The sequence below is a fragment of the Eriocheir sinensis genome, unplaced genomic scaffold (assembly GCF_024679095.1).
Source record: "Eriocheir sinensis breed Jianghai 21 unplaced genomic scaffold, ASM2467909v1 Scaffold525, whole genome shotgun sequence".
In the NCBI taxonomy this organism is placed as follows: domain Eukaryota; kingdom Metazoa; phylum Arthropoda; class Malacostraca; order Decapoda; family Varunidae; genus Eriocheir; species Eriocheir sinensis.
The window spans coordinates 88,298-113,906 of record NW_026111860.1 but is presented as its reverse complement, the minus strand read 5'-3'; the positions used below and the strand labels follow the sequence as shown (position 1 = coordinate 113,906).

Below are 25,609 nucleotides of genomic sequence, written 5' to 3'. Positions count from 1 at the left end.
CTTTACTTGTCCTGCCAACCTTTCCTAGCTGCAAGCACTCTACTGTCCCTCAGAGCACACACACACGCACGCCTATGCACAAACCTCAGCATGCGATCGGAGGAGACTAGACTGAACCTGGTGTGCCGTTTGAACCCTTAGCACGATTATTTTCTCTTCTAGTTTGATTCTGAGTTAGTTGTTGTGTCTGCTGGTCATGACTCGGCAGTGGGGGATGAAAAGGCAAGTCCTGCTCTCTTTCTCTTGGTCTAAAGCCTTACTATAGTTGTGTTATATAGAGAATAAACCACACTTGTGGGCTCTCGTGTATGTCTGTTGGGATGGAGGTTGTATGTGTATGTGTGTGTATTTACTTAGTGATATACAGGATGATTTACACTGGTATGGTCCTGTCTCCAAACTCCAGTTCATCAAGTTTAGCTTTAAATTCATGAATATTTTTGGCTTGAACTCTATTTTCTCTAATTTCATGGTCATTCTATGCCACAATGTATCTGTGGGGATCTGTGTGTGTGTGTGTGTGTGTGTGTGTGTGTGTCTGTGTCTGTCTCTGCATGCTTGTCTGTTTGTCTGTTTTTTGTATGCATTTACTTAGTCAAAGTATACAGGATTTTAACTAAGCTTGTGTTGACCTGCCTCCATATCTGCTTTCATACAACTGTACTTACTTTTATAAATTCATGGATGTTCTCAGCTCTGTCTCCTCATCCAGACACTTGCCAGTATGAATCACTCCAACAGGGAAGTCAAACCTCATAATAATGATGGTAATAACAATAATGATAATAATAACAACAATAATAATAATAATAATAATAATAATAATAATAATAATAATAATAATAATAATAATAATAATAATAATAACAATAATAATAATAATAATAGATGGTATATATATTTTATTTTACTCAACTATATCACAAACTTATCATTATGAACCACTCTTAACCCGGCAGCGTCGGTGGACCCATTTTTGGGCTTCCGCGAGTCTGTCCGCTGAAACGGCGGACCCAGTTTTGGGCTTGGCTCAAAATGCCTAATTCGAGCTAATTGTAGGCGGTGGCGGCATAGAGCAACCCACCATGCATTCTCTGGGTCATTGTGGTGGGTGATTGATCTTGAGGTGGGCTTATTTGTCACAGGTGGTGCTGTAAGGTCATGGCAGACTGAATTAGCTATCCATACAGTAATCATTTGTCAAATTCTCTAAAGTAGACAACAAGCGACTCTCGGCTAGATGCCACGTGTCACGAGACTGTTTATTTTGTAACAAACACCACCTAAAAATAATGGAGTTTGAGTATAAGTAAATATTTTTAACGGCTTTATGGTTATGAGAGGAGTACTCTGATATACGTTCCATGCTCTTTTCTTAGTCTCAAAATGCAGTGTAATGTTGACGTTTCTCGGCCACTTCTCGGCTTTCCCATAGCCGACGCCCACGGGTTAACAGGGAGGCCAGACTTAATAATAATAATAATAATAATAATAATAATAATAATAATAATAATAATAATAATAATAATAATAATAGTAATAATAATAGCAATAATACAGTATATTTATTTTACTTTATTTCACCGTCTGGTGTTTCAGGGCGATATGGAGGTGTGGACAGGCCTGTACGCATACCTCACCTCCCAGCTGATGGCCTTGGCGCGGGGCAAGGTGGCGCTGGTGCTGGAGGTGACCAGCCTGACCTCACCCAAACATTGTGGCAGGAACTGAGCACCACACATCCACACACTGTTATGCATTCTACCTCCCTAAAGAATTCAATAGGGGAAAAAAATGACACCACTGAAAACTTGAAAAAAAAATATTGCACAGAAATCTTAAAAGATAGCTCAGACAATTATTATTACATAGCAGGATGATAGTAAAATTGATAATAATAAGAGTAGTAGTAATAATAATAATAATAATAATAATAATAATAATAATAATAATAATAATAATAATAATATTAATAATGATAATAATAATAATAATAATAATAATAATAATAATAATAATAATAATAATAATAATAATAATAATAATAATAATAATAATAATAATAATAATAATAATAATAATAATAATAATAATAATAATAATAATAATCCCTGTTGTGTGTTCAGGGAGGGTACTGCCTGCCGTCCAGGGCCAAGAGTGCCGCCCACAACCTCAGTGCCTTGCTGGGCCGCCACTGCCCCCCCTGCTGGACCCCACCCTGCAGCCATCACCAAGGTACCTGATAGCTGTCTGTCTATCTGTCTGTCTATATCAATCTATCCATCTCTATACCTATCTATCTATCTATCTGTCTCTGTTTATATCTGTCTATATCTATCTATCTCAGTCTATCTATATTCATTTATCTATCGCTCTGTCTGTCTTATCTGGGACGCATGATTTATTGAACTTTTTTCTTTTCATATTGTTTTTGTCCCCTCTTTTTCTTATTATTATTCTCCTTACTTTACTGAGAATGGCTATATTATTTTCCCTATCCATGTCTGCTCATTGAGGGGACTCTGTTTAGGTCTATAGCATTATTTTCTTTTCCCTTGATGCCCTTTGTCGGATCTCAATAATAATACCTTTTTCCTATACTTAACCTTAACCTGATTTGGCTTACACTGGTAGCCTGGTAACATACAGTCCCAGGTCTTTCTCTGCCTCTGTAGTGGATAGTGGAGTGTTTCCCATGTGGTATTGGTGTGCTGGATTTCCCCTCCCAAGGTACAAGACTACATTTTTCTTCATTGAACTGTGGCAACCATTTTTTGCTCCATTCCTGTCGCCTGGTAAAGTCTTCCTGTAGGAAATCCCCAGTCAAAAGGTTAAACTTCCTATCCCTTCCCTGTCCTCCCCAGCCTTCAAGAGACACTGCTGAGCCTGGTGTACGTCCAGCGGGCACACTGGCGCTGCTTCCACTACCAGGGGTCCTTCAGCCAGTAGGAGGTGTGGGGCGAGGCTGACCCCAAGACCTTCACCCCGAGCCTCTTCTTCCAAGGCCTCGTAGATGTTCGTCCCTTACGCTTCCAGACCAGACACACCATGCATGCAGCTCCTCACACCACAGACGCAGCAGCTCAGGGAGAGGATTGATGAGAAACTGCTGCAGCTGAGGAAAGAAGGTACGTTGGGAGGAAGAGAAGGAAGGGGAGGAGGGAGGGGCGAAAGTAGGAGAGGGAGAGGGAAGGAAAAGGAGAAAGGAAAAAATAGAATGGAGGGAGGGAAGGAAAGGAAAGGGAAGGCAAAGAGGAAGAGAGAGAGAGAGAGAGAGAGAGAGAGAGAGAGAGAGAGAGAGAGAGAGAGAGAGAGAGAGAGAGAGAGAGAGAGAGAGAGAGAGAGAGAGAGAGAGAGAGAGAGAGAGAGAGAGAGAGAGAGAGGGGTTGAGAGGGAAAGAAGATAAAGCAGGGAAAATTACATAGAATTACATAGATAACCAGACCACACAGGCCCTAAGGCCCAAACTATGTGGTCTGTCCTAAACCTAAGTGACAGTTGTCATGCGGCCACCATGGCGTTGAAGCTGACCTTGTGAACATTTAGATGGAGGAGATAGCGGTCAAGATTATGTTTAAACGATGCAATCGAGTTACACTGCACCACTGATGGTGGTAATCTGTTCCAGTCTCGAACGACAGCATTAGTGAAGAAGAATTTTGTGCAATCTGAATGAACTTGTCTACATTTGAGTTTAGCGCAATTATTTCTCGTTCACGTCGAATCATATATCACAAACAGCTTGGTCGGATCCACGTTGGTAAAACCGTCAAGTATTTTAAAGCACTCGATCAGTTTTCCTCTGAGGCGGCGTTTTTCAAGAGAAAACAGGTTTAGATGTGACAGCCTTTCCTCGTAGGGTTTGTTTCGATTTTTCGCAAATCTTGGTTGCTCTTCGCTGAGCACCTTCTAATTAAGCAATGTCTTTCACATGGTGGGGAGACCAAAACTCCACGTTATACTCCAAATGAGGTCTGGCGAAACTATTATACAAAGGTAGTATAGCATTCTTTTATTCATGAATGAATCCTGTTTGCTTTTTTAACGGACTCGCTGCACTGCTGGGAAAACTTGAGGATAGACGCGACTGTGACGCCCAGCTCTTTAACCGAGTGAACGTCTTTAACTTTAACGCCGCACATTTCATTGTCCTTCTTTATATTTATATTCCAACCTGCAGAATCTGTCGTTTATTTATATTAAAAGGCATTTCCCATTTTACTGACCAATCTGATATTTTACGCAAATCTTCTTGTAGGCTCCGCCTGTCACATTGCGTAAGTACCCCATTGCCGATTTTCGTGTCGTCCGCAAATTTACTAATGACATTATTGAGACCGAGGTCAATGTCGTTGATGTACATTACGAAGAGAACAGGTCCCAGGACAGAGCCTTCGGGGACACCACTAGTGACTGGCATCCACTCAGAGGTCACTCCATTTATTACAACTCTTTGCTTTCTATTGCTTAGCCAGTGCTTGATCCATTCGTGAAGCTTACCCCCGATTTTCCTTGATTTTATGAAGCAACTTGTAGTGTGGGACTTTATCAAACGCCTTCTGGAAGTCCAAATAAATAACATCAAGTGATTTAGAAACATCATAGCCTGCAAAAAGCTCGTTATAGAACGTTAATAGATTCGACAAACAAGATATGTTGTTACGGAAACCATGTTGCGAGTCCAGGATTAGCGAATTACACTCTAGGTAGTTAACTACTTTATCTCAAATAATTGTCTCAAATAATTTACCAATAATTGAAGTTAAGCTGATTGGCCTGTAATTATCCGGTAATTTTCGGTCGCCTTTTTTGAAAATGGGTGTTACGTTAGCCATTTTCCAATTACTAGGAACGATACCATGGTGCAAAGACATGTTAAACAGCATTGTTAAAGGTCTGAGTATCTCTCTTGATATTTCTTTAAGTAATTTTGGATATATTTTATTAGGTCCTGGACTTTTGTTAGTTTTAAGTGACTGCAGCGCTTTGAGAACCTCATCTGTACTGATTTCAAAGTCAGGGAGGGAATGACTGGGATTTTCAATAGTGTTACGAACAGCAGCAGTATCGGTAGAATTGCTATTGAAAACCGAGGCGAAATAAAAATTTAACGTGTTCGCTATGCGTTGGCTGTCTGTCACGATATTGCCCGAATTATCAGTTAATGGGCCAATCCCACTTCGAATCTCTTTTTTGTTGTTTAAATATCTAAAAAAACTTTTAGGATCTGACTTGCAATTTACCGCAATGTTTACTTCGTACCTCCGTTTCGCTTGTTTGATTAAACTTTTGACTTGTCGTCTTGCTTCGTAGTACCGTGTACTATTTTCGGTAGAGTTATCGGTTTTCTTTTGCCTATATAACAAGTTCTTCTTTTGGAGAGCAAGTTTAATTTAATTATTAAACCACGGAGGATTTTTAACTTTTCGGCGCTTTTCACAAGTTTGCACGGATTTATTTTGTTCAGTTAGTAATCGAGCTTTAAAGTCTTGCCAAGATTCTTCGGCGTCGATGTTGGATACTAATTGAAAGTTCGTTAATAACTGTCTTATTCTTTCAAAATCCGCTCTTTTAAAATTGGAAACCAATACCTTATTCTCTGCAATCCTTGTTTGAGCTCTTACGTCGACACGCACCAGTCTATGATCGCATGATCCGAGGTGTTCGCCAACGCTAACATTGTCAACTAAGTTATCTTGGGTTACTAATACAAGATCAATAATATTATTATCGCGCGATGGTTCACTAACCATTTGGCTAAGGCAGTTATTTTCAACGAAGTCTAACATCCTGTGCGATTCCCCCTCGGATCCCATGAGTGTCTGCCAGTCTATATGCGGTAGATTAAAATCGCCCAAAATTAATGCTTCACTGTTTCGGAGTGTTCTTTGTAAAACGCTATACATTATTTCATCATCCTTGCGTGATTGGCCCGTAGGCCTATAAGTGACGGATATGTTGATTTTTAATTGATCGGTATTTGTACTCACGCTCCAGTGTTCTACAGTACTGTCCTTTGTTGTTTTATCAACTTTACTTTTGACGTAAAGAGCCACTCCTCCACCTCCACGATTAACTCGGTCTTTATTGAAAAATATAAAGTTATCTATATTATATTCAGAAATTAAGTCATTATTAGCGGTGCCAATAAATGTTTCAGTTACGGCAATTACATCAAAGTCTTCTGTTTTAGTTAGGCAGCGCAATCCATCGATCTTATTTCTTAAGCTTCGAGCGTTAAAGCTAAGAACCCTTAAATTGTCTTTTGTTATAACTCGAGAAACGGAGTTGTTGGTTGTTTTACGATTTACTGAAGTGGTGGCCGCATGACAACTATTTGTATTTAAGTGGACGGGGTGTGACGCGCGACTCGTTTTTTGCTCTAAAGTCTCGAACAGCGCCGTGAAAGTCTCGAACAGCGCCGTGAAAGTCTCGAACAGCGCCGTGAAAGTCTCGAACAGGGCCGTGAAAGTCTCGAACAGCGCCGTGAAAGTCTCGAACAGCACCGTGAAAGTCTCGAACAGCGCCGTGAAAGTCTCGAACAGGGCCGTGAAAGTCTCGAACAGCGCCGTGAAAGTCTCGAACAGCGCCGTAAAAGTCTCGAACAGCGCCGTGAAAGTCTCGAACAACGCCGTGAAAGTCTCGAACAGCGCCGTAAAAGTCTCGAACAGCACCGTAAAAGTCTCGAACAGCACCGTAAAAGTCTCGAACAGCGCCGTAAAAGTCACGAACAGAGCCGTGAAAGTCTCGAACAGCGCCGTGAAAGTCTCGAACAGCGCCGTGAAAGTCTCGAACAGCGCCGTGAAAGTCTCGAACAGCGCCGTGAAAGTCTCGAACAGCGCCGTGAAAGTCTCGAACAGCGCCGTGAAAGTCTCGAACAGCGCCGTGAAAGTCTCGAACAGCGCCGTGAAAGTCACGAACAGAGCCGTGAAAGTCTCGAACAGCGCCGTGAAAGTCTCGAACAGCGCCGTGAAAGTCTCGAACAGCGCCGTGAAAGTCTCCAACAGCGCCGTGAAAGTCACCAACAGCGCCGGAAAAGTCTCGAACAGCGCCGTGAAAGTCTCGAACAGCGCCGTGAAAGTCTCGAACAGCGCCGTGAAAGTCTCGAACAGCGCCGTGAAAGTCTCGAACAGCGCCGTGAAAGTCTCGAACAGCGCCGTGAAAGTCTCCAACAGCGCCGAGAGGGAGAGAGAGAGGAGGCAAAGAAAGGGAAGGGAAGGAGGGGAAAGGAGAGTTACGGGAAGGGAGGGAGTGAAGGAGATGCGAGAGAGGTTGGGAACATTAGGAAATGCCTTTGTACTGTAATGGACTAATAATAGTGGCTGAGGAGGAGGATCGAGGAGAAGGAAGAGGGAGGGATGTACGCCTTTCATAGGTAGCTTAGTCACAGCAAACAAGATGAGGAGCTCTGTGTCTTGTTTTCATAGGCCGTGGTGCTGAGTGAGTCTCCGAGGCTGTGTCTGGTGTGTGACGAGCAGATGGAGCAACACCGCAGCCTTACAGAAGGGTAAGTGCACTACACACTAAGGTGTTTTTTCATTCATAGACAAAACATAATGAAGATAGTCTAAGTACTCTGATGTACCCGAGGCAGCTCTTAGTACCTGCCAGAGTTTTTACCTCAATTTTTTACCCAAGTTTCCCTCACATATGTATCTACTTGGACCAGATTTCTTGTCCACACCAAACCCACTGAGGCAGCACATGGCATCTTTTTACCAGAGCTTTTACCTCAAGAAGACTCAGAGTTTCCCTCACACATACCATTTATTTACTTTCACCCAATTCCTTGTTGACATATGTCACCCACTCAGGCAGCTTTAGTACTCTTTTACCAGACAAAGCTTTCCTCACTTATCTATCTATTTTGACCAACACTTAACCACCATAACTTTGACCACACATAACCCCTTGAGGCAGCCAGAGCAGCCTTTTTTTACCAGACAAGTTTCCCTCACACACAACACAATACAGATACACGCTGACTCACCCTCTTCCCCCCCCCGCACACACACACAGGGAACATCAAGAGCGCATCCAGCGGGTGTGGGAGGTGCTGGGGCTTGCCGGGGTGCTGGGGCGAGGCAAGCGGCTGAAGGTGGGTGGTGGAGGCACTGTCTGTATGATGTGTGTTTATTATGTGTGTGTTCATGTTTATGTCACTGTTCCGTCGTTCACTGTTCCGTTGCTTACTTATCCTTGTTCGCCTTGCTTAGTATGAGTCTCCCTTCACACCTGCACTGGCTAACACCTGTATAGCCACCTATAGTAAAGCATAGAGGGCATGCAGCTCTCTCTATTCCTTGGACCTGCTTTATAAACATGATGCAGTGTCAGCCAGTAGGATCAGTTGGGTTGAGTTGAGGCAAAGAAGTTGTTCTCGTTGTTGGAATTAGAATTGAGGAAGGAGAGTTGGAAGAGGAAGAAAGAGAGAGAGAGATGATGCAAAACAGATTCTGGATAAAGGAAGGAGAGATGGGAGAGAGGAAATGAGAAATAGAGAGATATGCAGATGATGCCAAAGAGACATTAATAAAGAAAGAGTCTAATCTTAATCTAACTCTTTTCTCACTCCCTCTATCCATCCTTGCACAGCCTCGGTGGCCCAGCGTGAGGAAGTGGAGCTCGTGCACAGCAAGGAACACGTGGCCTTCATGTTCAGCCTCCAGGTCCAGGGGGAGGAGGTGGAGCTCACACACAGCCAGGAACACATGGCCTTCATGTTCAGCCTCCAGGCCCAGGGGGAGGAGGAGCTGCAGACCCTTCAGGAGAACTACAAGTCTGTCTACCTCCACCCCGCCACCTACGCATGTGCCCTGCTCTCGGCCGGCTCACTGCTGCGGATACGAGGGGGGAGAAAGAAGTACCATAAGTGCATGTAGGAGAGAGTAATGTTGTGATCACGATGGTAGAGGAAGGAGGAGGAGGAGGAGGAGGTGTGTGAGACAGGAGATGAAAAGGAATGGCATTGAGTCACTCCTCTAGTCTCTGCTCATGGTTGGGTTTTTAGATTGGAGAAGGAGGAGGAGGAGGAGGATGGAAAAGGAGGAGAAAAAATATAGTAAAAGCCTGTAATAGAAAATAATGCTGTATTCAAATTGGAGGAAGAAGAGAATAAGGAGGAGGAGGAGAAGGAGAAGGAAAGAAAATATAGTAAAAGCCTGTAATCTTTTTTCATTCTGCATTCTATACTTTTTATACACACACTTATATGTACTCTTTTTGTAGTCATAATATACGACCCTCAAGAATGCATTTGGAATTGATAGTAATGAAAGAGGAGGAAAACAATGTAGGAATGATACAATCTCTTTCCTTGAAGGTCGTGGACGAGGTGTTTGCAGGCCGAGCCAGGGCCGGCGTGGGCATCATCCGTCCCCCGGCAACCACGCCAAGCCAGACCGCCCCCACGGCCTCTGCTTCTACAACAACGTGGCCGTCGCCGCCAACAGGCTGGGATGCCAAGGTGGGCGCTGCTTGGCCCTGGCACCACATTAACTCTGCCTTTTATTTTCATCATTATCACTCCTTTGTCAAATATTTCCTTCACATCACCTATTTCTCTTCCTCTCCTTCCTTTATCCTGAATCAGTTTTGCATCACCTGTCTCTCTTATTCCTTCTTCTCTTCCATCTCTCCTTCCCTCTTCTATCTGTAATCTCTTCGGTCTTATCTATCTCTCGATTCTTCATTCCCTCTCCTATCTCCTTCCTTTATCGTCTTCTTCCTTTTATCTATCTGGCATCATCTATTTATATTCCTTCTTTCCTTTATCCCATCTCTCCTTCCTTTATCAAAAATATCTCATCTCCTTTTATCATTTTCTTCTCTCTCCCTTTCTTTATTGTCCTGTGTGTGTGTGTGTGTGTGTGTGTGTGTGTGTGTGTGTGTGTGTGTGTGTGTGTGTGTGTGTGCTGGTGTGAGTGTGTGTATATGTGTGTGTGGGTGTGAGTGTGTGTGTGTGTGTGTGTGTGTGTGTGTGTGTGTTTACCTAGTTGTGAAATACAGGAAAAGAACCTTACTAGGCTCGTGCTGTCCCGTCTCCATAACGCTTATTATCCGGTTTGGCTTTAAATTCATGATTCTTTTTTGCACATACAGTCTCCTCGTCAAGTCCGTTCCATGTTGTTATGCTTCTGTATGGAAAACTGTATTTCCTGATGTCTCTCCTACAGTCGCTCTTCTTCAATTTCTTACTATTCCCTTGTCACACTTCTGTCACGTACCACTAAGTCTTCCCTGTCCAATTTATCCAATCCCTCTTGTATCCTGTATAATGCTATTAGGTCCTCTCTCTCTCTTCTGCTCTCCAGTGTTGTTAGTCCCAATTTCTCCAGTCTTTCTTCATAAGTGTGTTCTCTCAGAGTTTCCGGAGGTTTGGTTGCTGCTCTTTGTATTCTTTCCAACTTTATAAATTCTTTCTTCAATCTAGGTGACCACACTAACGCTGCATATTCCAGCACCGATCCTTGGGGGACTCCACTAGTTTGTTTGTTTGTGTGTGTGTGTGTGTGTGTGCATGTGGGTGTGTGGTGTGAATGTGTGTGTGTATTTACCTAGTTGTATTTACCTAGTTGTAGTTTTACAGGGCCTGGGCTTTACGCTCGTGTGGTCCCGTCTGTGTGTGTGTGTGTGTGTGTGTGTGTGTGTGTGTGTGTGTGTGTGTGTGCGCATTCTACTGTACTCTCAACACCCATCACTGTGGCCTGCAGGGTGCTGGTGGTGGTCTGGGATGTGCACCACGGCAGCGGCATCCAGCACGTGTTTGTGGCCGAGCCGAGGGTGCTGTACGTGTCCCTCCACCGCCACGACCACGGCCTCTTCTTCCCATCCTCTGAGGACCCAAACTACGACGCGTGGGGACGGGACCTGGCCAAGGCTACAACATTAACATTACCTGGAACAAGGTGAGGGCCATATCTCTGCTGACGACACACACACACACACACACACACACACACACACAGACACACACACAAACATACACAAATAAATAAATAAAAAATCAGTCAATAAATATCTAAATCAATGAAACCACATAAATCAAAAAAGTGTTTCGAGGACATTTTTGTTTTTCATTGCTCTTCTCTGCACCAATAAAAGTATAGCAGGAATTGACTTTTTGCCGCATGCGTGAAGATATAATTTACTAACTCCCAAATGCATGAGTCTCGCCAAAGTGGGTCATTCTGTCTCCTCTTTTCAGGGGAAAGGATGGTGGTGAGCAGGACTTTTTTGTGTGTGCCTGTGTCAACGCTAGATTTTTTTTAGAACACTAGGGCCTAGATCCAAGAAGCGTTAGTGATCTCGCTAACTGAGATACCGATGTAAACATTCGTTAATGGCATCCAAGAAGCTAAACTATGACGTCACAGTGTGGTTAACTTAACGAGAACCCTTCGTAAACGTAGCGAAGTTCATCATGATAAACTTATTTATGATTTTTTAGCATTAGATATAGGTTTTAGAGTACACAGAGCAAATTTAATTATAAAATGATGATCTGTATACACTGCACACGAGTAAAATATCATCACAAGTGCTGCCTCGCTGATGCTTACCTCCACCCCGGCCCGTGCCCCGCCCCCTCCCCGGTAGTGTCACTGTCACAAAAAAAATCTGTCATCTCTAAGCACCATTGCCAGATTGTTGTACTCAGAGCATCGTATTTACCTGTTTCTGACCCTTAACTACTGCCCAGAAGCACTAATAATCAATCATTATGACTATAACAATATATGAATCCAGTTATCGGGGCCCAGGAGAGAGTTTTTGTGTCGGAAATCGGCAACCATAAAAGGCTGAGGACGACTTGCTGCCAGCTATAGGGTGCTTCTTCTCCCGTTATGCCCCGTAGTCATGTTTCCCCATGATGACTGCCTCTCTTTTATCCACCTCCTCAACCATTGTCAGACCTCCTCAACCATTGTCAGCAGCTCAGACTCACTGAACCTCGGGCGCCGCATTTTCCTCAGTGGTTCAACCTTTTTCTGGGTAAAAGAACTTTCCTGCCGTGTGTAAGGTGAGGGTTATCGTACTCAGAGCATAGTATTGTTATGCCGGACGTGTTACTTGGGTTCCGTGTCGCCGTCACAAGACTCCGTGGGAGGGAGATATGTAAACAATTTGCACAGCTTCAGTAGTTTAATATTCTTCCTTAGTAGTACACTTCACTCTGACTCTTCACTGACCACTAGCTTACTATGACTGGGACTGCCTCTCTCTCGCCCTCTTCTCCTATATATATCCAGAACAGTACAGTCTAGAATGTTACAGTATATTTTAGATCATACAAGAACATGTAGCAAAAATATGTGCGAGTTGGCAACACTTCCCGCCTGGCGCCTGGCCGCGCGGACGGCTCGCCTTGCTCCCCGCCCCCTTGCTCGTTTCTCCGGGAGCCTTCTAGAGGCCTATGGTCGCCGGGGGAAGCTTCCAGCACAACAGTATTTACCGGTTTATAACGCCTAAGTTGCCTAACTATTGCCAAAAAACATCAGGATCTAACTCTTTTAACTATAACTATAAATGAGTTTCGTTATTGCAGCCCTGAAGACCGTTTTGGGGTAGGAAGCAGGAAATATAAGCGGCTGAGCACGACAATCTGACAACGTTGGCCGCCACAGCTGAGGAATGCAGCCGTATGATTGGCTGAAAATTTTCAATGACTTGCTGTGATTGGCTGTCGAGTCTAATGACATCATCGTGGCGCTTACCCAATCAGTTGGCTTTCTGCAGTAGCGAGGCCTGAGCGATATCGTTGAGTCTCCTCTTGGGATCTGAATTTAGCGATGTCGTCCGGGCAAACGTTCGGTAACGATACTGATGTCGGTAAGCAGCCTTCTCTTTGGATCCGGGCCCAGCTCAGCTTTTAGTTTCCACCAGTGTCGGTATTCTCAACGTTTCCACCTCCCCCCACGTCAACTATTTCCAAAGGCCGAAAAAGACTAGCCCGTCCACTGCGATTGGCACGGATTTGGCCTTCACTGGTAGCCTGGTTTCCCATGTGGTGCTGATGTGCTGGATATTCCCTCCCAAGGTGCAGGACTTTACATTTTTCTTCATTGAATTGTAGCAGCCACCTTTTATTCCACTCCTGTAGCTTGGTGAGGTCTTCTGGTAGGAAATCCTCAGTCAAAGGGTTAATTGGGTTTTCATGCGGATTTTTTCACATTCATGGTACAGAAGAAGGGCCGCACCACCACCAGGTACAATACACTGTCCCTAGTAATGCCCACAACGCCTATGGAAACCCTGTTAAATATGTGTACTTGGGTGCCCAAAGGTTTGAGAATACAGGGCCAGTGTAGGTGTGTAGTAGATGCAGACACTTTGTCATTTTACCTTTGAAGTAGATGATGAAAATGTTTTTGTTTCTTTCCTTTTGTGCATGATCATTGTATTTATTTTACCCCTGGTCAGCCTCTACCAGTCTAGGGGTCACATTCTTAAACATTTCCGCACCCAAGGTCACCTGTTTGACAAGGCGTTCATGATAGCTGTGGGCATTTCCAGGAGTAGTTTATAGCCCTGGCGGTGGTTTGACCTTTCCTCTGTACTGTGAACCTAAAAAAACATGCATCAGAACCCGACTGGTCTCCTTTTTGCCCTCTGGAAATAGTTGATGTGAAGGGCGGAGGCGTTTGACAGTTCCGACCTAGGTGTGTAGTAGAGGCAGAGACTTTTTCTACCTTTCATGTAGATGACTACGTTCTAGTTTCCTTTCTCTAGTGCATGTTTGATATTTTTTGCACCTGGTCACACTTTACCCTTCCAGATGTTGAGTAATGGTCACAAAATGGTTTGCTCATAGAATCTTTCCAATAGAGAGGGAGAGGTCAAATTTTTCTTGTTTTCCCTGTGTTAGAATGTTCAATCTACTTAATTTTCATAAGCGGAATGGGTCTTTTTACATATCACTGCATTCCTTTGACTCTGTGTCCTATTTATTTGTTGAACATTTCACATATTAGCCCATCCGCTGCGACTGGCACGGATTTGGCTTTCACTGTTAGCCTGGTTAAATACACTCCCATGTCTTTCTCTGCCTGTGGTGGATAGTGGAGTGTTTCCCATGTGGTATTAGTGTGCTGGATAGCCCTTCACTGTTAGCCTGGTTAAATACACTCCCAGGTCTTTCTCTGCCTCTGTGGTGGATAGTGGAGTGTTTCCCATGTGGTATTAGTGTGCTGGATATCCCTTCACTGGTAGCCTGGTTAAATACACTCCCAGGACTTTCTCTGCCTCTGTGGTGGATAGTGGAGTGTTTCCCATGTGGTATTAGTGTGCTGGATATCCCTTCACTGGTAGCCTGGTAACATACAGTCCCAGGTCTTTTTCTGCCTCTGTGGTGGATAGTGGAGTGTTTCCCATGTGGTATTAGTGTGCTGGATATCCCTTCACTGGTAGCCTGGTAAAATACACTCCCAGGACTTTCTCTGCCTCTGTGGTGGATAGTGGAGTGTTTCCCATGTGGTATTGGTGTGCTGGATATCCCTTCACTGGTAGCCTGGTAACATACACTCCCAGGACTTTCTCTGCCTCTGTGGTGGATAGTGGAGTGTTTCCCATGTGGTACTGGTGTGCTGGATATCCCCTCCCAGGCTGCAGGACTTTACATTTTTCTTCATTGAATTGTAGCAGACATTTTCGTTCCACTCCTGTAGCTTGGTGAGGTCTGTCTTCTGGCTGGAAATCTGCAGCCAAGGGGTTAACAAGTGTGCTGCACCTCCACGGGACCAAGTTTTCCTTGACCCTTTTTTGGAATTACTTTTACACAGCCATTGTTGCAGTTTGAGAATGCTGCTCACTGGTCGCTTCCTTCATGTCCTACTCTCTGACCCTCACCGGACCTGCCTTTGACCTGAGAGCTCTTCATGTCCAAATACTATGCCTAGATAGATTGATAGATAGTGTGATAGGTAGGTACACCCAGTTATCTCCTGACATTTGCTGCATTACCTTTCATGAATTGATAAGTTTATCTGTACTGTGTTCATTGACCTGGTAGTGAAGATGTTAGATGGAGTCTTTCAATGCTGCATCTTTTAAGGTTAATCAGATGATGACAACTATGAGCCAGGTGCCCAGAGTTTGTTTTTTTCCCAAATAAATGAACAGCTATTTCGAGAGAGGTTGTTTCCCTCAAGAGACAGGAACCATTCAGGAAAAGGGAGAGAAGGAAGGTGGAGAGGAAAGAAATGCAATGCAGTTTGCTTACTGTGAGACAAACAGAATAAATGGACATAACAACAGCATCACCAAGGTTGTATTAAAGGGAGGTAAAGTAGATAGAGTCCGTCCTTTCTCCCCCCCAAAAAATACATAGACACATTACATGGACCAGGAACATTTTTGGCACAATATTTTACTCATCCATAATTGCCTAAGTGGCCAAAAGAGAGATCAGTTTCAGGTGTCTTGATTGTTCTAAATTCCTATTCAAACATGCTAACCAACTTGAAATAGTGCTCCAGCCCTCACTTGGAAAGAAAGGAAGGAAGGAAAAGGAGGCCTGGAAAGATGGTAAGAAGGAGGAGGAGAAAGAGGAATAATTAAATGGAGAAAGAAGGGAAGAGTCCAAGGAAATTTAAGGAAAGAAGGAATGATAAAAAGGAAACTAGGCTGGCAGGAGAGAGAGAGAGAGAGAGAGAGAGAGAGAGAGAGAGAGAGAGAGAGAGAGAGAGAGAGAGAGAGAGAGAGAGAGAGAGAGAGAGAGAGATATGTAACAGCTAAACCCTTGATTCAGCTATTTTGCCATCCAGTGTCTTTCCTCCCAGCTACAAATCAGAAAATTGACCCTCGAGTGCTAAGTCCTCTGAGTATTTTTCTCCCCACACTGGTGCTGAAGTATTGCATTTTCATTCAGTCACAATTACCTGACACTTTCTTCTTTTCCTGTTATGATTCCCACTGATCAATGTCTAGATCCACACAGCCCTGTCCAGGACATGAAGGTTCACCCTGCTATCCAAGCTTCCAATGCAAGAATCAGTTATGGTCCTCAGCTCTGGTATTTCATCGTCCAGTGTCCTTCCTCCCAGCCACAGTTCAGGAGGAAGAAGTCGTGTTTACTAAAGCCACAGTGTTTTTCTTGTGTTGTTTCAGAGTGGCATGGGTGACGCAGAGGCTCTCACTCAGGTGGTGCTGCCCGTGGCCTACCAGTTCAACCCACAGCTGGTCCTGGTCACTGCCAGCCTTGATGTTGGTGCGGGGACCCACTTGGAGGTTGGTGGATGGTGTCACTATCTGTATGACTACCTGCTGCTGCCTCTGTCTCTTTATCTGTCACTACCTGTTCAGTTCAGTTCAGTTCTCTCTTCATAATTATATTTTCAGTTCATGGTCGTGAGTTTTGGCTTCATAACAGCACTCCCTGGTGCACTCCTTCACTGTTTGGGTTTCTTGTTTTCATCTCTTTATTCCTTTAGTGTTCTTTCTTATCCAAAATTTCTGTATTGTTCTTTTTGCTTTTTTTAATTTATTTATCTATTTATTTTTATCTGCCTTAATAACTCATCTTCAGGGGCTGCCATGTGTATGCAATGAAGCATTTTGAAGTCTCCTTATATTGTATCCTGGTGTATTGTCATCTCAGACCATTGCATTCCTTAGTGAAGAACTCCCTTCCTCTTCCTCCTCCCTTATTCCTCCCTTCATGCATCTCATACCTAAAGTAACACAGCCTAACCATTGCATTCCATAGTGAAGAACTCCCTTCCTCTTCCTCCTCCCTTATTCCTCCCTTCATGCATCTCATACCTAAAGTAACACAGCCTAACCATTGCATTCCATAGTGAAGAACTCCCTTACTCTTCCTCACCCCCATTCCTCCCTTCATGCATCTCAAACTTAAAGTAACACAGCCTAACCATTGCATTCCATATTAAAGGACTCCCTTTCTCTTCCTCCTCCCTTATTCCTCCCTTCATGCATCTCATACCTAAAGTAACAGCCTCACACACACTCCCAGTTTGCCGCGTGAGTCCCGATTACGTTGGACATATGATGGCCCTTCTGTCTGGCCTGGCCGAGGGCCGCATGGTTCTGGCACTGGAGGGCGGCTTCAACCTCACCACTATCAGCTACTGCATGACGCTGTGTGCCAAGGCCTTGCTGGGGGATCGGCTGCCCCCCCCTTGAGCCCCACCTGGTGCCCAACAAGAATGCCGTGCAGACCATCAATGACGTCATCCGTACCCACAGCCGCTACTGGCCGGCGCTCTGCTTCAAGGTGAGTGTGGGGGTCTTTAATCTGACCACTGCAATTGGCACGGATTTGGCCTTCACTGGTAGCCTGGTAACATACAGTCCCAGGTCTTTCTCTGCCTCTGTGGTGATAGTGGAGTGTTTCCCATGTGGTACTGGTGTGCTGGATATCCCCTCCCAAGGTGCAGGACTTTACATTTTTCTTCAGTGAATTGTAGCAGACATTTTTTGTTCCATTGCTGTAGCTTGGTGAGGTCTTCTTGTAAGAAATCCACAGTCAAGGGGTTAAGGGGCAGGACTGGTGAAAGTTATCCCCCATGTCCTGCTGGCGTGTTCTGTGCAGGTAGTGTTGTCAGTACATAATATAGAAAGCTGCCTCATTTCCAGAACTATATATTGGACATGTATTAGTTAGATCTCTCAAAACATTTCTTCAGTTCTCAGTGGCAATAGTTATTGTTGTTGTCAGACAGTAAGAAGCAAAACACATTATCCTCTCTATGTTTTGCAGTCTTTTCTTGTGGTTTGAGTCCTTGTGGTGCCTGACCCTGGGCAAGGTTACTTTCTTTACTGCCCTCACACTGCTCCTTGCCTCCCTGGAGCAGAGTCAGGGAGAGGTTGTCTACATCTAGCTTCAGTATAATAGCCTTGGTGATTAGTAGAAGGAGATAATAGAAGGAATAGAAGGATTATTTTGATCTATATTAGTTTTTTTTCATAATATCTCTTCTTCCTTCTCCTCCTCTCTCTCATTCTTCCTCCCTCTCTCTTCCTTTCCTCCTCCTTTTCCCTCTCCTCTCTCTCTTCCTTCATTACATTCTTCACCCATTCCTCCTCCTCCTCTCCTCTCTTCCTTCATTACATTCTTCACCCATTCCTCCTCCTCCTCTCCTCTCTTCCTTCATTACATTCTTCACCCATTCCTCCTCCTCCTCTCCTCTCTTCCTTCATTAAATTCTTCACCCATTCCTCCTCCTCCTCTCCTCTCTTCCTTCATTACATTCTTCACCCATTCCTCCCCCTCCTCTCCTCTCTTCCTTCATTACATTCTTCACCCATTCCTCCCCCTCCTCTCTTCCTTCGTTACATTCTTCACCCATTCCTCCTCCTCCTCTCCTCTCCCCTCCAGGATTTATACCTCCTCCTCCAAATCTCTCCTTATGTTAGAATCGCTTCTCTTTCCTTCCCTCCCTCCTCTCCTCCTTCTCCCTCTCTCTTTCTCTCCCTCCCACTCTCCCTTCTTTATCCACCTTTTCCCTTCTCTTTCTCTCCACCACTCTTTACTTCTCTTTCTCTTCTCTCTCCTCCCTCACTCTGTCTCCCTTGGTCCACTCTGTTCTCTCTCTCTCCTTCCCTCCATGCCTCCCTCTTCTTCCTCCTCCTCTTCTAGATTTGGATAGTAATATGTTTTAATGTATTGCAGAAAGAAGAAGAGAAGGAAGAGGAGGAAAGGGTACATGTGTGTGTGTGTTATATGAACAGAATTCAAACTGATTTATTTCAACATATATTTTATTATTATTATTATTGACAGACAGACTTCCCTTCTTCCTTCCTTCTCTTCTTCACTTCCTTCTTCTCTTTCATCTTCTTCATCTTTTGCTTCTCCTCTGTTGGGGTTCTGATAGGAAGAGAAATAATAAAAATAATGAGAAAGATTTAGCTCTATAGAGAGAGAAAGAGGGGGGTGGAGGCATGTGTCTGTGGGGGTTGTCAACATAGTGTGGGGGTCATCCTGTGGATCCTGAGAGAGAGAGAGAGAGAGAGAGAGAGAGAGAGAGAGAGAGAGAGAGAGAGAGAGAGAGAGAGAGAGAGAGAGAGAGAGAGAGAGAGAGAGAGAGAGAGAGAGAGAGAGAGAGAGAGCACAGCCTTCTGTCACTTTTCCTTCTCCTTATTCTTTCTCTCTTTCTACTACTACTACTACTACATTTCCTCAGTAGTTAGTCAGTCAGTCAGTGTGTGTTTGTGTGTGTGTGTATGTGTGTGTGTGTGTGTGTGTGTGTGTGTATGTTTGTGTCTCAATCTCAGAAGTGCCTCCATCTGTCCCTGCTCTGGCACTCTCGCTCTTCAATTCCTCTTCTTCTATCTCTTTAAATCTTCACTTATATACCCATGCAGTCTTCTACTCCTCCTCTTCCTTCTTCTTCTCACTTTCCCTGACAGCCCCTCCCTCAAGCCTTCCCTCATACACTCTCTTCACAAACCCATTCTCATCACGTGTCCAAACCATCTGGGCGCAGCACACTCCACTTCTTTCGCTGCCACACCCACACCAAACCACTCATACACGCTTCATTCTGTCTCGTCCTGACACACCACACACACCTCTTGTATAACACCTTTCCACTGCACGTATTCCCCCTTGCTCTGCTGCGTGCCATGTACAGTACTTGGCTAAAGCTGTTTCTTGATCCCTTCTTGGCCTCCGTGCTCACACTTCTTCCCTTCATAACTCTGTCCTTCGCTGCTCTCTTCCTGACCTCACCTCCCTGTGGATCTGGCCGCCCTAAACTCATCTATATTCCTGCACTATTCACTTCTGCTCTCCCTCCCACGTTCCCATTCATTACAGTTTATTAATATCATCATTCCCTCTCACTAGCACTCCATCTCTTGCTACAATTGTCACTTTTCTCCCCTATTTCTCTCCCATTTATCCTGGTTGTGTGTGTGTGTGTGTGTGTGTGTGTGTGTGTGTGTGTGTGTGTGTGTGTGTGTGTGTGTGTGTGTGTGTGTGTGTGTTCCACCTGTAATAATAAAATAATGTAAGAATGCTCAATAAAAAAAAATAAAAAATATATATTACTATTATTATTATCATTGTTATTATCATTAGACCCAAGAACGAGAGAGAGGGATAGAGAGAAGGGAAAGGAAGGAGGAGGAGGAGGAGGAGGATGGAGGGAGAGGAAGGAGGCAAGGGAAAGGGAGGGGGAGAAGAGAAGAAAGGAAGGCTGGAGAAGGAAGAATATTGTGAGAGGAAGGAAGAGAAGAAGAAAGAAGGAGGGGAAGAGAAGAAGAGAAAGAAAGGAAGGGAAGAAGATATGAGAAAGGAGGAGAGATGGAGGAGGAGGAGGTCATAATCTATCTTCCTCTGCACCGTGAACCTAAAATAACACTCCTAATGACCCGACTGACCTCCTTTTTGGCCTTTGGGAACAGCTGATGTGTGGGGCAAATGCTTCCGACCTTAGGAGGGAGGTGAAAGGGAGGAGAAGAACTGGAGAGGAGATAAAATGGAGAAGTGGAGGAGAAAGGGGAAGACCAGCAGCAAGAAGACATGCAATAATGACAAGAAATATTAAGGAAAGAGAAAAACAAAAGTAAAGAGGAAAATAACAGGTTAGGGAAAGAAAACAAGGAAAGTAACAAATAAAAAAGTTAAGGAAAGAAAAACTGAAATAAAACAAGAATATTAAGTAAAGGAAATAAAGAAAAGGACACTGGCCGAATGACTCCCCCAGCCGCCCCTGAGGCCTTAACACACACACACACACACACAATAATTCCCTAAACAGACCCCACATTTACAGGGCCAATGCGAAATGTTTTCAGCCCCCAAACAGCCCCTTCCAAGCCCTCTAGTGTGCCCAGACCTTCCAGTAGAGGCCAGGGCAGTTCAACAGACTCTAGCCCCAGCCCAGGGACGGGTTTTAATAACACTAACAGACATATTTTGACAACAATGACAGTCTCCAAGAACCTGTAGAGTGGACAGGAGGAGGAGAGAGGAGGGAAGGAAGGGAGCAGAGAAATAAAAATTGAAAGAGGAGAAGAAGCAAGAAATGATGATGAAAATATGGAGGAAAAGAAAGAGAATAAGTGGAGAAAAAATGAGTAAAAAAAAATTATGAGCTATTTTTTACCTTTGTTCTTCAGTCTTCTTCCTCTTCTTTTTCTTCTTCTTCTTCATCTCATTCCATGGAAGAAGTTAAGTTGAATTAGTATTCGTATACTAAAAACAAGAAAACTCTGTGTCCCTGCCTCCCTGATACGTTCCCTGTCTTCTAGCACTATAGTTCTGCCGCCTCGTCCAGCCTCCCTGTTATGTGTTTAAGGCCGAGATTTTTCTCTCTTTTCTACTACACCCGGTCCCACACGTCCTCTGCGTGTATCGAAACACACGAGACATTAATCAAGACAAGGGTTTTGTCGGCTGCCCGGGATTGAACCCGTGACCAGCGTGACGGGAGAGCCACTACCTTACCAGACGGCCAAAGAGGTACCCCGCTCGCTGAGAGGCCCATCAGGCCTAGTCACCGCACTACATATGCATTAAAACAGCACTGAAAACAATTACAATTATGAAGAAAATAATGGAATTGATGGCATTCCCTCCTCACATCTTAATTCTCCCTTTCAATACCTCCCTCATGTATTCCCTCCCTCTCCACACTGTAACAGGCAATTGACAAGGGCCAGGAGGAGGAGGAATTAGTGATAAGGGAAGGCATGCCTGTCACCATAAAACCTCAAAATTGCCAACTCTGAATAAGCTGAAAAATTAAAATACTGGAGCCTACATTATTCCCTCACCTCCTCTCCATCTCCTGGTTCCTTCCGTCCAGGAGAGAGCAGCGGAGTTCCTTGAGCAGGCCCTTCCACTTGTAAACCTGGGACTTCTTGGACGTGAGGCATCTTGGACAGCTCTGTGGTGAGGTGCTCAGGCTGGGGAGGAGGAGAAATGTGTAGGGAATGTGTTGGGGGAGGGAGGGGAGAGGGGAAGGGAGGAGGGTAAGGAGGAGAGAAGAAAAGTTAGCAAGATTTTACTGTATATTAACCAGACATGGGGCGACTACTTATGTTGTGTAATCAATTACGATTATGATTACTTCATATTTTAACGATTACGATTACAATTACAATAAAATTAGGTGTAATCAAGTACAATTAAGATTATATGATGTATTAATTGTGATTACAATCATGATTACAGGAAGGACTGAAAGGTGAACTTGCAAATTTCACACATGTACCATACTGAATATTTAATTGGTTGAATTACTATAGATATTTAGAGTACATACTTGCTGTACTAGAAACTATTAACTAAAACTTTGCTAATGTAATCACGAAAGTAATCACGATTATGATTGTACTTTTATAATGTATTCGATTACGATTACGATTATTTAAAAAAAAATAAGAGGGTAATCGATTAAGATTACTTGAAAAACTGTGATCGATTGTAATCGATTACGATTACTTGAACAACTGTAAACGATTGTAATCGATTACGATTAGCCCATGTCTGATATTGATATGATTCATAACGCAGCATGACTAAGGTAAAGAAGAAGAGGATATATTGATTAACATGATTCATAACACAGCATGACTAAGGTAAAGAAGAAGAGGATATATTGATTAACATGATTCATAACACAGCATGACGAAGGTAAAGAAAAAGAGGATATATTAATTAACATGATTCATAACGCAGCATGACTAAGGTAGAGAAAAAGAGGATATATTAATTAACATGATTCATAACGCAGCATGACTAAGATAAAGAGGAAGAAGAAGAAGAAGAGGAACAAGACCAGGAGCATTATCCAGGGTCTGTGTAAAGCCTTTCTCTAAGCCCGCCCCGCACGCGGAGTTGTTGGTTGTGGCGCCACACGTCTCAGAGCCGGAGGGCTTCCTGGCCCGCCGCTGCCCCTCCATCTCCGGGGCCAGGCTCTGGAGCTTCTTCTCAGCCTACTGGAGGGATCTGAGGGGAGGAAAAAGGAAATCAATCAAAGTTCTTCGTCACTAAAGATGTCACTTAATATGAACTAAATACTGGCAGCCTCTTTTCTATTTTTTGCCTTCATTAAATTCCTGGAGGGTCTGAGAGGAGGAAAAAGGAGTATGAGTAACAGCAAAGGCACAGCTCTGCCTCACCATAAGATGTCATTTACAGCAACTAAAAACACTGCGGCCAGCTTCCTAACTATTTCTGGCCTTTGTTGAATAATTCCTGGAGGGTCTGGGAGGAGGGAGGGGAGAAGGGGCAGAGGGAAAGGAGGAAAGAAGGGAACAGGAGGGAAGGAGGAAAGAAGGGAAGGAGTGGCAAAATCACAGCTCTTCCTCACCAATAGATGTCATTTATACCAACTAAAAAATGCTGGCAGGTTCCTAACTATTTCTTGCCCCTGACATATTTCTGATGCTGGCAGGTTCCTAACTATTTCTTGCCCCTAACATATTTCTGATGCTGGCAGGTTCCTAACTATTTCTTGCCCCTAACATATTTCTGAAGTGTTCTGAGGGGAGGAAAAAGATGACAGGAGCACTGGAGAAAGTGAAGCTCTTCCTTACTAAAAGATGTTGATTAATAAAAAAATAAAAAATAAAAAAAATAAATAAAATAAAAAATAAATCATTGGCAGCTTCTATGTTATTTCCTGCCTCTGTTAAATTGGTAGGGAGGAGGAAGAAGGTGGTGTGTGTGTGTGTGTGTGTGTGTGTGTGTGTGTGTGTGTGTGTGTGTGTGTGTGTGTGTGTGTGTGTGCTGGCAAAATCAAAGTTCTTCCTTACTAAAATGTATCAGTTAATGCACACAAAAACCCATTGGCAGCTTCTTGACTTATATTCCTTGCCTCCACAAAGTTCTCTTCCCATTAATTTGTTTTAGGATACTTACACCAACAGAGAAACTAAACATACTGACTGTAGCAGGAGCAGTTAAAAGTTTGCCATGCCAGCAGAGGAATGAGCTTGAGCAGAAAGCCTCGGGCACTGCAGAAGGCTGGAAGGAAGCAGCTATTAGCAAGTTCAGAACAGCAGTGACTATGAAATGAGGGCACAGAAGACAGCACAGGAAGGGAAGAATTTGAGTGTGGTGACAGGGACTTAGGAAGATGATTTAGGACAGATTGTAAATGCTTCATGTGGAAGAGTGCAGCAGCTGAGTATTGTAAAGGATAGGGAAAAGTTGCGTGAAAGGCTGCGTCAAGTTGGCAGACGATGAAATTAAGGTCCATATTGTCAAACTCCTCACAGGCTTGCTCCATCTATTTCAAAAGGCTCTCGCAGAGGTTGTCGGGGTTTCCATGGGCGGTTTCCTGAGCCTGGCGGTAGTTTTGCATGGCTTCTGTGCCTTGAAGGAGAAAACACCCAAGACAACCCAGTTACTCTTCCTGTGGGCTTGGGAAATAGGCGCAGTGGGAGTCTGATACATTTAGGAAAACAGGGACACAGAGATACAGACAAACAGAGATGCAGGGTGGTGCTGCTGATAGTTTCACACGGCTTCTGCACCCTGAACGGGAAAACACCACCCAGGAAAACACGGTTAACCTTCTCTGTGGCCTTGGGGAATAGTAACAGTGGGAGCCTGATATGCTTAGGACCATAGGTTGACTTACAGCACCTCATTTTGGGTGTTGATGATGTAGAATCTCTCTCTCTCTCTCTCTCTCTCTCTCTCTCTCTCTCTCTCTCTCTCTCTCTCTCTCTCTCTCTCTCTCTCTCTCTCTCTCTCTCTCTCTCACACACACACACACACACACACTTACACTGGAGTGAAAAACAGTACGCACATGGAGGAGGAGGTGGAGGAAGAAGAGGAGGAGGAAGGGGAGTAGAAAGAGAAGGTAAAAAATTGATAATATTAACTCCAAAAATATATCATTCATGTAAAAGTTAACCTAAATTCAGCCTTTAAAAATTGCAACAATTCTGCCATACATCAATGCACTCATGTTATATCAAGTGTTCTCTTCACAGTTTCCTTTTGATATCAGGCTGTGTGGTGGACCGTCCCTTCCTGAGTGGACAATAGCCATGTGGCAGGCTGGGCCAAGGTGCCAGAAGAAGACATTAAGTTTTTGAGAGATGGGTAGAGAAGTTTTCAGGTAAGAACTTGAGATAAGGACAGAGCAAGGGTGTTTGCTGTAGAGGAGAGGGCACAGCTGCATGTCACCAAAGAATACTCTTGATAGGGGAATGCTTTGCCTGGGATTCTTACACACTACTGACCCTCACACACCAGCTATTTCTTAAGGCAAAAAGAGAGGTAAAATGCATTCTCAGGAGTGGTTATTAGAGTTTATGGCACAGAAGCCTTGTCAAACTACCACCAGGGTCACAAAACTACCCACGGGAAGGCCCACAACTCCTATAAAAGTCACATCACGTGTGTGTTTGGGCGCTGGAATCTTTAAATAACGTGGCCCATTGCCCGCTCAGAATAGATGGCATCACTGTAAACACTCGCCTGCCCTGCGCCATGACGGGCTCGGGCCGACCACCAGGCCCGTAAAGAAAGCCTACCAGCTGTAGGCCAGGATGTAAAAAAAAATAATAATAATAATAAAAAAAAAAAAAAATAATAATGATAATAATAATAAAACAAAATAAATAAATAAATTGATAAATCAGTACATAAATTCCAGCACCTGCAGTGGAGTGCCAC

General features: G+C 43.9%; 1 protein-coding gene across 1 annotated transcript; it reads left to right on the top strand.

Moving 5' to 3' along the window:
• The first annotated feature begins 9,327 nt into the window (after positions 1-9,327).
• LOC126992933 (uncharacterized) lies at positions 9,328-17,840 on the top strand. The gene is made up of 5 exons (XM_050851768.1): positions 9,328-9,466; positions 10,713-10,907; positions 16,108-16,227; positions 16,973-17,233; positions 17,720-17,840. Exons 1-5 carry the CDS (start codon positions 9,459-9,461, stop codon positions 17,838-17,840), a joined length of 705 nt encoding a protein of 234 aa, XP_050707725.1. The 5' UTR covers positions 9,328-9,458.
• The last annotated feature ends 7,769 nt before the right edge of the window (positions 17,841-25,609 follow it).